This window comes from Girardinichthys multiradiatus, chromosome 14 (assembly GCF_021462225.1).
Source record: "Girardinichthys multiradiatus isolate DD_20200921_A chromosome 14, DD_fGirMul_XY1, whole genome shotgun sequence".
NCBI classification, from domain to species: domain Eukaryota; kingdom Metazoa; phylum Chordata; class Actinopteri; order Cyprinodontiformes; family Goodeidae; genus Girardinichthys; species Girardinichthys multiradiatus.
In genome coordinates, this window is record NC_061807.1 from 5,655,934 (window position 1) to 5,671,159 (window position 15,226).

Sequence of the window (15,226 nt, forward strand, 5' to 3'; positions counted from 1 at the left end):
TTTCATTTTTCAGCACGACCTGGCACCTGCTCACAGTGCCAAAACCACTGGTAAATGGTTTACGGACCATGGTATCACTGTGCTCAATTGGCCTGCCAACTCTCCTGACCTGAACCCCATAGAGAATCTGTGGGATATTGTGAAGAGAACGTTGAGAGACTCAAGACCCAACACTCTGGATGAGCTAAAGGCCGCTATCGAAGCATCCTGGGCCTCCATAAGACCTCAGCAGTGCCACAGGCTGATTGCCTCCATGCCACGCCGCATTGAAGCAGTCATTTCTGCCAAAGGATTCCCGACCACGTATTGAGTGCATAACTGTACATGATTATTTGAAGGTTGACGTTTTTTGTATTAAAAACACTTTTCTTTTATTGGTCGGATGAAATATGCTAATTTTATGAGATAGGAATTTTGGGTTTTCATGAGCTGTATGCCACAATCATCCGTATTAAGACAATAAAAGACCTGAAATATTTCAGTTAGTGTGCAATGAATCTAAAATATATGAATGTTAAATTTTCATCATGACATTATGGAAAATAATGAACTTTATCACAATATGCTAATATTTTGAGAAGGACCTGTATCTTAATAAACTGTTAAAACGTTTCCTTGGTCCTCGTGGGTGTCTCTTCAGAGTCTAAGAAAACCCATTATGGTTCCCCACTTAGCAAACCTTTTTCAAATAAATCATAGAATGGATTTTTTGTTCTTGAATATTCCTTCATTTCATTTCATTTCACCGGCTCTCAACCTTTGTGGGGTCTTTGTCAGAGAGCCATCTGGGGCTGATCAGCCAGTTTGAATTGGTCAAGCACTCCTCTCAGGAGACCTATAGCATCCAATCACACAGAGAGCCCTCCTCCCAATTAAATTGGATGTCTTTCATTGTTGCTTTGATGCAAGTGTATATTTATATTCTGGTATCTGGATGGTATTTCTAAATCCATTATTGGAATCACCTGGAGAGGAGAGAGGAAAAAAGAGAGCACATTGTCCTGCTCAACTAGCAGGTAACCATCCCAACAGTTTACTTCCTCCACAGTACCACCATACATCATTGCACTTACCTGAGGCATTATTATTACAGAAGAGACTATTTTAGGCTAAAAATGGGTGGTGGTATGTTTTGCCGTAGGATATGTTTTTAATCCCATCCAACACAATAATAATCTAATTATCCTCAGACATTACTTGCAACAAACATGCCACAACACTTTCATTTGTTTTAGATTTAGTATCATTCAGTTTTCAAATGCTGTTTCTATTAATAGTCTTCTATTAATTAGTCTTGCATAGGTGTCCTGCTTTTAATGAAACCTTTTGATTAAACTGATTGCAGATTTGATACGGTTGCACAAAATATGTTGTGACATTTTTCTAATTATCCTTCAATTTATGGCTTTTGAGAAATGGGACCTGTTGCTTTGAATCAGCACAGTGACCTCTGCTGTTTTCCTACTTCCCTCTGTTGAGATAGAAAAGGTTATCATATCTAAGGTTCTACTTCTAGAGAATCACATAAACTTCTGGTGGGCCGGTTTTGGCCCGCGGGCTTTGTCACATGCAGGGTAGAGTTAAAATCTTTATCAGAGCTCTCAGCAGAGACGAGCTTCTGCTGTTTGCAGAAATGTTATCTTTGTTTTCAGGCAGCTGCATGTCTGTGTCAAATTTAATGCCGAATTTAACTTAGTTATAAGTTATAAAACTATTTTCTTCGCCTGTTGTTTTTGAATCGCAGTGCTGCTGTATGACAGAGTGGGAGAAAATATATTATTATTATTATGAGATGCTGATGGCTGTGGGCAGGAAGGATCTCCTGTAGCGCTCTGTCTTACAGCAGATCTGAAGAAGCTGGTGCTGATGTGTTAAAACAGGTTAAATGGAAATAAACTCAGTTACACTCAGTGTTGCCAGATCTCGTAAGAGAAACAAGCAACCAGTGCTATGAAAACAAGCCCGACATCACACCCACCACAGTGTAAAACAGTATAAATGTATAGTTATTATGGAATTATACATAAGCAACTGCAAAATTATGTTAATCACTTTCACCACGCTAATGTTGACTTACAAATTCTGGGAATAACATACTTTTAAACTGATCAAAAGAAAAGTGCCTTTTGTATACATTACAGCAGAATGACAGTAAAGACAGTCAACCAAAAACTCTTTAAACTCTGTTTAAAGGAAAAGACACATTTAATATTTCTCCCATATTTCCCCACATATTGCAACTCATTCTCATGCTGTTTTATCACTCGTTTCCTTGTGACTCTAAGTGTGTTTGTGGTGTGCCGAGTCAACTCTGGTGGGCGCGATAACACACGTAGGTCTCAAGTAAACGGGGGCGTGGAAGGGACAAACTACCTACCACTCGTGTTTTGCTTTTTTGTGGGAAGCTGGGAGATAAACAAGGCGTTTCACTCGGAATAAAAGCCAAACCCAAATAAACAATTTCACGTTCAAAAATAAGCCTAAAAAACCACAACCTGCGACTCAGAAGATTTATAAACGACTTTAGAGAAAAACAAGTCCAAAGTGGCTGATAATAAGCGGACCTGGCAACACAGATTAGACTTCATGAGTTCAGCTTCATTTCTGTACAAGTCACGTGATTTCCATGAAGAGCAGACTGACACATGCGCAGTGTCGTCTGCAGATATTTGGGCGTTGGCCGTCTTCAAGTTCTTATTGAAGGCCTTTAAAGGAGTTAGATGTTGGACCCGGTACCAGTTTGTTGGTTGGTTCCGATGTTGGTCACCGTGTTGAGTTAGAAACTGATGGTAGATTAGTTTTTAACGGCCGTAGGTCCATGTTGTCTCTCAGCTCCTCCTTCTTCCGGGACGCAGCGAGTCCTCGATTCAACCCTGAGTTTCTCTCGACTAGAAATATTTATTCAGCCTAAACTAGAGTCCGAGTTTCCATCTAACCTCACGGAGATCTAACAGAGTTTCTTACTAAAGTTAAACTGTTTTTCGGAGGATTAAAACTTTCTGAGGAGTTCAATGAGGAAATGGCTCCTTTTCTAACTGCGTCCTCTACATGGACTCTGCTGGTTTTCTGCTCCTTCATGGCTGTTTCTGCTGGTAAGTTTTTATCTTTGATAACAAGATGGAAAAATGAGTTTTCATGTGAGATTATTTACTGTAAACCTGGTTTTAAAGTAACTCAGAGTTTCTTTAGGCTCATCTCAACAAACCGTCTGTCTCTATGTAACCTGCTGCATGTAGAGATTAAACTATGAGATCTGTCATATTTAACCTCTGATTCTGGATAATACTGGTTTAACTGGTGGATTTTGGAAATTGGAAATAAAAAAAAAATCTGTTTTTGTATGGAGGATGAAAAGTGCCAATTTACAAGTATTTTGTTGGTCATGGACATTTTTACACTCTGCGTATTGTTTGGAAAAGGGTTTATTAATTGTGTAATACAATAACCCCATTTCCACTGAAGGTCCTGGCATTTAAAGTCCCAGGTTTTGTTTTACTTGGCTAAAAGGAATCCCAGGGCGTCGTTTGGACCATTTATTTAAATCAGGACATATGGGGAAGTTGTTTAGGAAAACTGCAATACACCTTCAGTCCTGCAGATGGCAGTACTCCTTTACTCTGTGCCTGTGACGCGCTTTTCCCACAAATGCAGAAATTTAAAGAAAACATCGTAGCATATACAGGTACTTCTCAAAATATTAGCATATTGTGATAAAGTTCATTATTTTCCATAATGTCATGATGAAAATTTAACATTCATATATTTTAGATTCATTGCACACTAACTGAAATATTTCAGGTCTTTTATTGTCTTAATACGGATGATTTTGGCATACAGCTCATGAAAACCCAAAATTCCTATCTCACAAAATTAGCATATCATTAAAAGGGTCTCTAAACGAGCTATGAACCTAATCATCTGAATCAACGAGTTAACTCTAAACACCTGCAAAAGATTCCTGAGGCCTTTAAAACTCCCAGCCTGGTTCATCACTCAAAACCCCAATCATGGGTAAGACTGCCGACCTGACTGCTGTCCAGAAGGCCACTATTGACACCCTCAAGCAAGAGGGTAAGACACAGAAAGACATTTCTGAACGAATAGGCTGTTCCCAGAGTGCTGTATCAAGGCACCTCAGTGGGAAGTCTGTGGGAAGGAAAAAGTGTGGCAGAAAACGCTGCACAACGAGAAGAGGTGACCGGACCCTGAGGAAGATTGTGGAGAAGGGCCGATTCCAGACCTTTGGGGACCTGCGGAAGCAGTGGACTGAGTCTGGAGTAGAAACATCCAGAGCCACCGTAATCAGGCGTGTGCAGGAAATGGGCTACAGGTGCCGCATTCCCCAGGTCAAGCCACTTTTGAACCAGAAACAGCGGCAGAAGCGCCTGACCTGGGCTACAGAGAAGCAGCACTGGACTGTTGCTCAGTGGTCTAAAGTACTTTTTTCAGATGAAAGCAAATTCTGCATGTCATTCGGAAATCAAGGTGCCAGAGTCTGGAGGAAGACTGGGGAGAAGGAAATGCCAAAATGCCAGAAGTCCAGTGTCAAGTACCCACAGTCAGTGATGGTCTGGGGTGCCGTGTCAGCTGCTGGTGTTGGTCCACTGTGTTTTATCAAGGGCAGGGTCAATGCAGCTAGCTATCAGGAGATTTTGGAGCACTTCATGCTTCCATCTGCTGAAAAGCTTTATGGAGATGAATATTTCATTTTTCAGCACGACCTGGCACCTGCTCACAGTGCCAAAACCACTGGTAAATGGTTTACTGACCATGGTATCACTGTGCTCAATTGGCCTGCCAACTCTCCTGACCTGAACCCCATAGAGAATCTGTGGGATATTGTGAAGAGAACGTTGAGAGACTCAAGACCCAACACTCTGGATGAGCTAAAGGCTGCTATCGAAGCATCCTGGGCCTCCATAAGACCTCAGCAGTGCCACAGGCTGATTGCCTCCATGCCACGCCGCATTGAAGCAGTCATTTCTGCAAAAGGATTCCCGACCAAGTATTGAGTGCATAACTGTACATGATTATTTGAAGGTTGACGTTTTTTGTATTAAAAACACTTTTCTTTTATTGGTCGGATGAAATATGCTAATTTTGTGAGATAGGAATTTTGGGGTTTCATGAGCTGTATGCCAAAATCATCCGTATTAAGACAATAAAAGACCTGAAATATTTCAGTTAGTGTGCAATGAATCTAAAATATATGAATGTTAAATTTTCATCATTACATTATGGAAAATAATGAACTTTATCACAATATGCTAATATTTTGAGAAGGACCTGTATGTGAAATTAATCTAGAAGTCTGTGTGGTTTTGGGGATACTAAATCCTCCGTCGCCAAATACAATGGCCCAAATACCAAAGGTCTGCAACACATTTGCTAACTTCTTCACTGAAAAAACCTAGTCAGCACATCCATATCAAGTCCAGTACCTAAGTTGTTTGGAATGCACGATATATCTGCAGTGACATTGGTATCGGCCGATATTAGTCATTTAAATATCGGTATCGGCCTGATACGTAAAACTGGGACGATTTTATTAACCGATATTTATTACCATGTTTTTGCTATTTGTATTTGTGTTTCTAAAGGGGGAGTGGGTTTGGACAAAAATTAGCATACTGTTGTTAATATGTAGTGCATGTTCTTTGGCATTTTCCTCTTTGCAAATCATATCCTCTTTAACAATGTTTATAGGAAATATAATAGTGCAGTGAAGACAGAGCCCAGATAAGAGGACTATGTTCTGACAAACGCTGACAATATTCTCTTTGCACTTTTGACTTTGTTTGCCCAGTGAAGATTTAATTGAGAGTTGAGTTGTTTTGAGCATACCGGCATATAGGGCTTCTGTTTTCAGTTAATTTGTAATTTAAGCACCTGTCTGTTATGCCAATCTGGCTTCTAGTGCACTTCTAGTAATGCACCTTTCACATGTTTGTGAACAGAGGTTATGTGCATAGTTATTTGTACAAATTGCCTTATTTAATTTGTAATTTTGTTTGTGAGAATTGTTAGTCCCAGGGAGAACAAATGTTTTAAATGAATTTGATATATTACACATAATGCAAGTTGAAATATTACATCACGTACATCTTTTTTTTGCACCTGCGTTTGGCAGCAGGCCAATTTGACCTAGAGTATGCACAATAATGCAATGTTTTCCTTCCACTACATCGGGAACTACATAGTCTCTATAAGTAGGACTAGGGGAAAAATATTGGTTATCTGTCAAATGAGTTGTAAAATATCGACATATTGGTGCATCCCTAAAAGTTGTCTCCAAGTAGAACTGATTTTGACAAAATTTCCCAATTTCACCAAATAAACTACAAAAACGTAGAAGAACTTGTACAGCAACTAAGCTCTTCTTCCTGCTGTTTTGATGTTTTACCCACAGCTTTCCTTAAGAAAGATTTGCCTGTAATAACATTTGATTTAACTCAAATAATAAACACGTCCCTTTTGTCAGGTGTTTTCCCCCAGGCCCTAAAAATAGAAATTATCAAACCTCTATTGAAAAAGAGCAACTTGGACAAGCTGCTACTACAGAACTACAGGCCTATATCAAACCTCCCCTTCATCAATAAGATTATTGAAAAAGCTGTGTTTCAGCAGTTAAACAACTTCCTAACAACGACCAACTGCTTCGATGTCTTCCAGTCAGGCTTCCTGCTCACCACAGTACAGAGACTGCTCTTGTCAAGGTGTTCAATGACATCTGTATAAATGCAGACTGTGGAAGAACCACGGTGCTGGTATTATTGGACCTTAGTGCAGCATTCGACACTGTTGATCACTCCATTTTATTAGAGCACCTGGAAAACTGGGTCGGCCTTTCTGGTACAGCACTCAACTGGTTTAAATCCTACTTGAAGGACAGGGACTTTTTTGTGTCAGTACGTAACTTTACATCAGAGACCACAAAAATCACATGTGGTGTTCCCCAAGGGTCCATCTTAGGGCCCCTCCTATTCAATATCTACATGCTCCCCCTAACTCAGATTTTAATAAACAACAACGTAAGTTGTCATAACTATGCAGACGACACACAGCTATACGTTACGATGTCACCAGGTGACCATGAACCCATTCAAGCGCTGGGTAAATGCTTAGAAGAAATCAATGCATGGATGGGCCTAAATTTTCTTCAGCTGAATCAAAACAAAACTGAAGTAATAATCTTTGGACCAAAGGAAGAGTGTTTAAAAGTTAGCACACAGCTTCAGTTAACCCTTTATGACCTACCATAGAACAAGTTCGCCAGAGCAAATTTTTACATTTGTACATGCTGTAGAGCCATTTTTTTGAGCATTTCAATACAAGCCTTACATCCTAAATTTTTATATTTTTTATATAATAACTCCATATAACTAAGTAAATTGTGCAATTAACCACCCAAAAAATTTTAATCTTTTTTTTTTTTGCACATATTTTCCTAAATACAGAAATATCATAGCTGTATCCCTCAAAAATTGCAATATAAAAAAGTTGCACAAAACCCTTTCAAACCACAGGAAATTTATTTGGAGTGTGTCCATAACTTCATTTTTGAAATACACAACTGTTTATGAACAGAGACCAAAACGAATATAAAGTGTACATTGTGAACAATTTGGGAAAAGATATGTACATCAAAATAAACTATTTACAGAAGTGTAATTAAATCTTTAAGTTTGCCAGATACCTATGAGCACACACATATGTTCATAAGACCATCTTCAAAAACTACAACGTCTGGGGAAAAAAAGACCACTCCCGTGAAAAAACACCCGGGAAATGACACCACTTCCGGTTGTTGCGGGCATTGGTGTGAAAGAAAACCATGTGATAGTTCATCCACCATTGTCATCACGCATATTCCGATGTAGGAAGTACACTGCGGTCTGGATTTAATGTTTGCTTTTTGCTTTTTTTTTAACCTTATTTTTGCATCAGTTTCTGGAAAATAAGAACCGTGCTCCGGAACACGTGGTGAGAGGAATATTTAATTTGAACTCTCCGGTTTCATTTGCAAAAAAAAGTATTGTTCTAGATAATTTGGTCACAATTCTACAGGCGTTTAAAAATAGATATACAAATGGAAGCGCCGGCGCTTCTGCCGGTCATAAAGTTAATACAGCTAGAATCCACCAGTCAGGCTGGAAACCTGGGTGTAGTGATGGACTCAGACCTGAACCTTCAGAGGAACATAAAGACAGTAACAAGGTCATCCTTCTATCACCTAAAGAACATCTTCAGGATTAAAGGACTAATGTCTCAGCAGGACCTTGAAAAACTAATTCATGCGTTCATCTTTAGTAGAATTGATTACTGCAACAGTGTCTTCACAGGTCTGCCTAAAAAGTCGATCAGAAAGCTGCAGTTGATCCAGAACGCTGCTTCCTCACTAGAACTAAGAAAGTGGAGAACATCACCCTGGTTCTAAAGTCCCTACACTGGCTCCCTGTAGCTCAGAGAATAGACTTTAAAATACTTCTGTTAGTCTATAAATCACTGAATAGCTTAGCACCAAAATACATTACAGACTTGTTGTCAGTGGATCAACCACCCAGACCTCTCAGGTCTTCTGGCTCAAATCTACTCTGCAGAACCAGAACCAGAACCAAACATGGAGAAGCAGCTTTTAGCTGTGCACCAATTAAACCAGGTTAACTGCGAGATTCTCATTTCCATATTATTTATTAATACTTAATATTGCACTGAGGCTCAATTCATTGATGCTCTCAGACTTTCTGTCTCCACATGTTCTTGATGATGGGAGCTCCTAGCTTGGTCTGAAACTATCAGCTAGAAGCTGAAAATGTTCTGACCTGCAGACAGTCTCTGATCCAGATCTCAGTTTGAACCACCTGACCTGCAGGATTCAGTTCATTACAGTTTATTTTCTAGTTGGTGATTGATTGGTTTGACGGGGGTCAACCTGCTGTTATTTACCCTCCCTCCGCTGTTAAACATGGTGATCAATAAACCTCCCTACCTATGCGCCACAATCAGCTGATCCAAACTAAGGAGATAAATAAATGTTTAGATTAACCCAGGTTCTGTCTCCAAAACCTCTTTATTACAGTTTCTGGGGGTGAATACTTTCTACCATTGTCCCTGTCACATGTTTGTCAGGAGGACTAGCGGTCTTGGAGGTGGGACCCAAGAACGGTTGAAACAAAAAAGAGCAGGCTCCGAAAACATTTGGTTGAAACTGCTTTAATCTTTTTGATGCAGCAAAGTAACCAAGCCACACCACCAACAACAACCCGGACAGTGACAGACATACTACTTAAATAGAGGTGAAACTAAATTGGGAGAAACCATTTCAAGGGACACACAACTGCAAAAAGGATAAACAAACAAAAATATTTACATTAAATTAACAGCTTATAAAATAAATTACAGATCAAGACAAAACAGAAAATATTTAAATTTAATCCCAATAAGTACTCCAAACTTGACATAGAAAACATATGTGAAACCAAACTCCCTTCCCATTCCCTGATGGTGCGTCCCAGAACCAATAAATGTGCTCAAGCTCCCGGGGAATGTTTTGCCTGTGCACACCTGCTGGGAAAGGGAAATGGCAGGGGTAAGTACTCAAATTGAACTTTCATATGTTTTCCTTTAATGCAATTAAAATTTAACAATCATTTATTATCTTGAAAAGATCATTTAATTTACCTTTACAGGAAACCCAAGATGAGGCCTGCTAAAGAAGCCACACCCCAAACAAATCGTTTGCACCCAAAATAACCAAAATAAACTAAATTGCCAAACAAGATATTGTTTAACTGTTGTCTTTCACCAACAAATATAAATATACATGTAACAATGGCTCATTGTTACAGTCCCTCAGTTACAGTGATGCTAAATAATGTTAGCAGGTGGCGTCTGATGCCTTTAGAGGCTGAAGTTGTAGCTGCTGTAAGAACAGTTTGGTAGGACCACCTCCCTCTGTGTTATTTTGATGGTGATTTCCTCGTTTTTGAGGTCGGGGTTTTTCTATATGCTCAAAACTGTTATGTCTCCAAAAACGTTTGCAAATGAAGACTGTTTTGCGGTTCTTGCCATGATTGCCAGGATCTGTGCTGATGGCTAACAATATTGTACAACATTTAAAAGGTTGTGGAAGATTATAGGTTTTCAGGTGTACAGAATAACATGCTTTTATTGTACAGGCGTGTTATTAAATTGCTGAACAAAGGAATATTTGTGTATACTAGAAAGAGGCTTAAATCGGCAGCAAAGTGCAGTTGTAGCCTGTCTGTGGTTGCAATGTCACGGATGAATCATGATATCGTCTTATTATTATGCTTTGGTAAATAAATGGTAGCCAGGCTATTTTACATTTTAAGTTTAAAGTTTTACCTGCCACTCCAGTCTCCTCACTGACTCTTCTCCAGACCAACTCCTTTCTGTACTTGTCTCGATAATAATAGTTGGTTGAGTCATAAAACTCAGGCCTACCGCCACTATGTTCTTGTCCTCCATCTTCAATGAAAACAGCTTTTTTTTAAATAAAGTTTTATTCAATGAACTCTATAGAGTGTGTTAACAAAGAAACATGAACCAGGGGGTAATACAGTCAAAAAACAGCTTTATAAAATTATTTTACAGTTTTAAATTAATTATATTTTAAACAAATGTTGATGGTTTTATTATGAGTCCATTTATTTATTTATTTTTTTCGGCACTGGAGGCCTTTTATTTTGATAGTAGGTAGACAGGAAGGAGGGGTAGAGAGAGGGGGAGACATTCGGCAAAGGTCGCCGGGTCCAGGACTCAAACCCGGGACGGCCGCTTCGAGGACTATAGTCTCAATATGTGGTCGCACGCTAACCCCTACACCACCAGTGCTGCGCCCCAATATTTTTATTTCAGAAAGAGTGTCATAATAGAAATGAGTAAAGTTGGGGTTCTGCTTACTGTACTTGCATTTGTGGATGTAGAATTAGGACAGAAAAATGAGTAGATTAATACTAAAAAAAACAAATCAGCATTTTGTTGCTGTCTGAAAAAGCAAAAAACAATATTTTCCCATCTTAAAACACTTCAATGTTCTTGGAGTGAGAACGTGTCCACAAGAGGTGCTGAATTGTCTCTACGTGACCACCACAAAAAGAACAATATACATCAATATCCCTTTTTAATTGTCATAAAGTGGTTAGCAGCGTAATACTTGAGGATAATTTTATATCAAACCTCCTTCACCTCATTTGTTATTAAATATTTGTTGGGGATTGTCCATATTTTTCTCCATGAAACGTCTCTTACAAATTGACCCCAGTATGATACAACAGGAGAGAGAGAAGTATATTCTTTCTGGAATAAGACATAAATGCTTTTATTAAAATTTGTGTGAGAAGAGAAACACATTTTTTTTATTTCTGAATTTAGTGCATTAGAGAGAGAAACTGAGACCTTTGAAGGCAAACTTGTACCTCCATGCAGCCTGATAATGCCTGAAGGAATGGCATCAAGAAGTGGAGCAAATTGTCAATTGTAAAGATTATGATTATTGATTAATTAATATTCATCAAGAATTATAACTTAAAATAATAATTTGAAAAAAAAAATTATTTCTTAACTAAAAATCATCACTTACGAATAGAAATCAGAGATGTCCTCTGTTGTTGTGATTATGGGCTCAAAGCTCTTTAATAATTACAAATTATTAACCAAACCACAAACTGTCACTGTTTATTCAACCACTTCACCGAAGGTGGGGGAACTTTGACCTTGTTTTGAAAGATAAATCACTCTTGCACAAAATAAACACAAATGCTTCTCTTAGTTTATATATATATATATATATATATATATATATATATATATATATGAAAATTTATTGAAGCCAAATAATCCTGATATATAATTATTCTGGTCCAAAAACCTTCACCTAACTAACAAGCACCGTTCTACACAAAGGGAATAAAAATGACTACCTAACAATAATAATAAAGGAAACATATATGTGCATTTAGTGTCTATGAAGAACAAACCAGCAGTTTTATGGACAAAATGTGTAATTTGGGTTAAATGGAAAGAGAAGTCCTCTTGGCGCTGATGTCTCGAATTCAGCGATCAGTTGATAAAACGGTGGGGCCACGCCCCTTTAGCCACAACCAGCTAAACGCCCCAAATCTTGACAAAGGATCATAAAACTCTGAGGCAGGAACTCAGTGGAAAAAAACTTCAGCAATAAAACTGGACTAAAGGAAAGAAAAACCTTTAAAAGTCCAACTTCTAACCCCTGGCTGATTTGGGGTCAGCCGGACAAAACATGAACGCCTACAATTCAGCAGCAAATCAAAACGCAGCTCAGCATAAAACACTTCAATCAGTGTTGCATGCAACAAGTTGATACCTTAGATTAACTACTAGTGATTCTAGATCACCTTAACTGCCTCAACCTGCCCAGACCTCTAGATGCACCTATCCGGTTTAATATGAAAAGAACGAAATTACTTTGACGTTGATTTCTTCTCTTCTCTGGTTGAGGATGGATCAGGTCTGAAGAAAAGGGGGGGATCACGCATCCGTGATCAAATTAAGAAGAAAAACGATAATTTCTCATCCGTTCAGGAGGGGAAAAGATGAAGAACCGTTTAGTCGACTGAATAACGAGGAAAACTCATCTCCTTGGAAATAGAACCTCTGTGGGTTTTCACCTGCGCCGGATTTGATCGGCCAAGAAATCTGCTGATCTTCTCGTATCAGACAGATTTCCAGCTTTCAAGCTCTTCCAGGAATGGCCTTGTGGATCAAAAGTTTGCCTGCGAGCTTTTGTCTCTCCAGATATGCGCCTCCGATGCGCTGTCCTGTGAGACACGCGGAAATGTCAACGAGACTTCATCTCCTGTGGGTTTTACACTCTTGGTGACGTCAGAGCTGCGACGTCTGTTGAGTTGCGCATGTCAACATGTGCGACCAAAATGGATGGCCCCAACACAATGAAAACAGCTGCGGTCCTTCATCTTATGTCACAACCGCATCCAGTCCCTGATTGGTTGTTGCAATGCGAATTTACCGAAAAGTTCATATTTTTGAACTCCAGCGAAAATGGACCCTTGTCATTGACGTCACCGAAGTCCTTGTCACTACCGTCACCACCCAATCCGTACCATCAGCTCATTTACGCATGTGCAAAGAAAATGACCTCCGGATGGCTTTTCAATGCGCTACTGGAAATGAGTATTTCCACCCATAATTATATTGTCCTATATTATGTCCTGTAAATAGTTTTAATATAACATATGTAATACACATTTTGATATTATTAAAATGTAGATCTATAAAGCGGACATATTTATGATATTAAATTATTGCTTGCTATTAAAAGGACCTACTTTCCAAGACACTTTCGGTTTTACTTTTGGTTTGGAGCCAATCACAAACAGAAGCCATGACATTTCTCCTATGATAAAACTCCTTGCAACATTTTGTTCTTGTATCTGGATCATTCCAGCTCACCATTGCTGTCAGTGAGATCATCTGCTGCTGAAGGACAAACCTGATCATCTGCCAGAGAAGCTTGTTTAACTGTAACTGTACATCATGCAAAGGACACACTGTGCTCTGATGTTAATATAATTAATAGGAAAGAAATAAAGACATTATAAAGCAGCATAAATCCTTCATTTGCACACAGGATGCTAAAATAATTTTTCATTGACAAACTTATTTGTCTTTTTTAGTGTTATTGATTGGCCAATTTCTAAGCTGCAACTGTTGCGAGTTACATTGAGCAACACAGTCAACAAGCTGTGTGCTCCTATGTTGATGTTAGCCTAGACACAGTAGGACATCAGTGGAACTTTTACACGTTTTATGACATATTTTATCATTGCTTTTATTACTTTCATGTTTATACTGTTATTTTCCACTTTGAGATACATGTATAAATGAAATGTAGTCTTCATCTTCATCTGAGAGGAGTGTGAGTGAAGGAGAAGAAGAGAGAGAGCATGTGACAATCTTTTTGAGTGGTTTTTTTGTTTATCCTTTCTTCTTTTTTCACTGGGTAAAAAATGTGAGTATATTATTGTATTTTGTGGTTTTGTTCTGTGTTTAATGTGTTTTTGTTGAGTCTTTGCGGGGTTTGTGGCCGCCAGGTGTGGCCCAGATGGTCGGTGTCCTTAGACGCCTTGGTGGTGGGAACCGGGACGTTTCCGCGCCCACAAAGTGGGAGCCGGTGTCGTACAAAACGAGTTATCTCCGACAGAAATTGCATCCCCTGCGTAGGAGCGCGCATTCAGCAGGAAGAGTGAATCCAGTCAGCTCCGCCTCATTTCCAACCAACTAGACGTGAAAATAGAGATGTTTTACTTTTGTTAATGAAGTAAAAGAGTGTTGTTACATTATTGTTCAGTTAGTGGTTAAAACTGAAAATTTTACACTTATTGTTATGACGTGGTACAGGATTGTTTGAACAGATCGAGACCGTTTGCCTAATATGAGGATAATCATGTCTGTTTAAACTCGATTGATCATCAATATAACGTGTTCTCAACAAGTAAACGGCTCTGTGGCCATTTCCGGATGTCTCACGGAAATATTATTTACTTTGAGTTATTAGATTGTCGCTTGTCTGTCTGCTGAAACCAAACATCTACCTTCTTGTGTCCATCACAGCTGTCCTATCTGGCAGAGATGTTATTTCTACCAAGAAGTATAGAAACAGGACTTTTAAAAATATGACGATGTATAATGAGTTTTAAAACATCTATTTTATTAAAATGGCATGTTTAAAATTATTTAGACTTCTCAATACTGAATGTTAAAAGTTTTACTGATTTAAAGCCCAGCCCAGTTTATAAGTGCTAACCAGCTTTTTTACATATTTCTAAAGGTATTTTGACATTTGTCTTTGCAGCAGAGTCATGCAGGCTGCCTGGAAGTATCCTACTATCACCATCCATAATTAGTGGTCTTTTTATTTTATGTCATTCTGTCCTAATCTTGCACAAAGTCAGCCAACAAATTTCCACTGTTTTTTGGGGACACAGACTCTATCATGCTGAGCCTGCCAGGATTTGTATCCCCCTCCAAAAATGGACTAACAGTATCCCACATTCTTGATTAAACACTTCTTATGATCTACTCCAGACATTTTGGAGCTGTTAGCTCTTTATACAATAGAGGGGGATACAAAAAATATCAGGCTGACCCTGGCAAAATTTGTAGCCCCATCCAAATAATGGACCAACAGTATCCCACATGTATC

At 38.8% G+C, this 15,226-nt stretch overlaps 1 protein-coding gene across 4 annotated transcripts in view; it reads left to right on the forward strand.

Annotated features, from left to right (window-relative positions):
* The first annotated feature begins 2,437 nt into the window (after nucleotides 1-2,437).
* Nucleotides 2,438-15,226, forward strand: part of LOC124880489 (immunoglobulin superfamily member 10-like) — a 39,760-nt gene continuing 26,971 nt past the window's right edge. Inside the window, exon 1 of one of the 4 annotated variants that reach the window (XM_047385636.1) lies at nucleotides 2,438-3,092. In XM_047385636.1, coding sequence (XP_047241592.1) covers nucleotides 3,020-3,092 — 73 coding nt within the window. In that variant the 5' untranslated portion in view covers nucleotides 2,438-3,019. The remainder of the gene's footprint in view (nucleotides 3,093-15,226) is intronic. The other 3 variants (XM_047385638.1, XM_047385635.1, XM_047385637.1) reach the window with 3 other exon arrangements.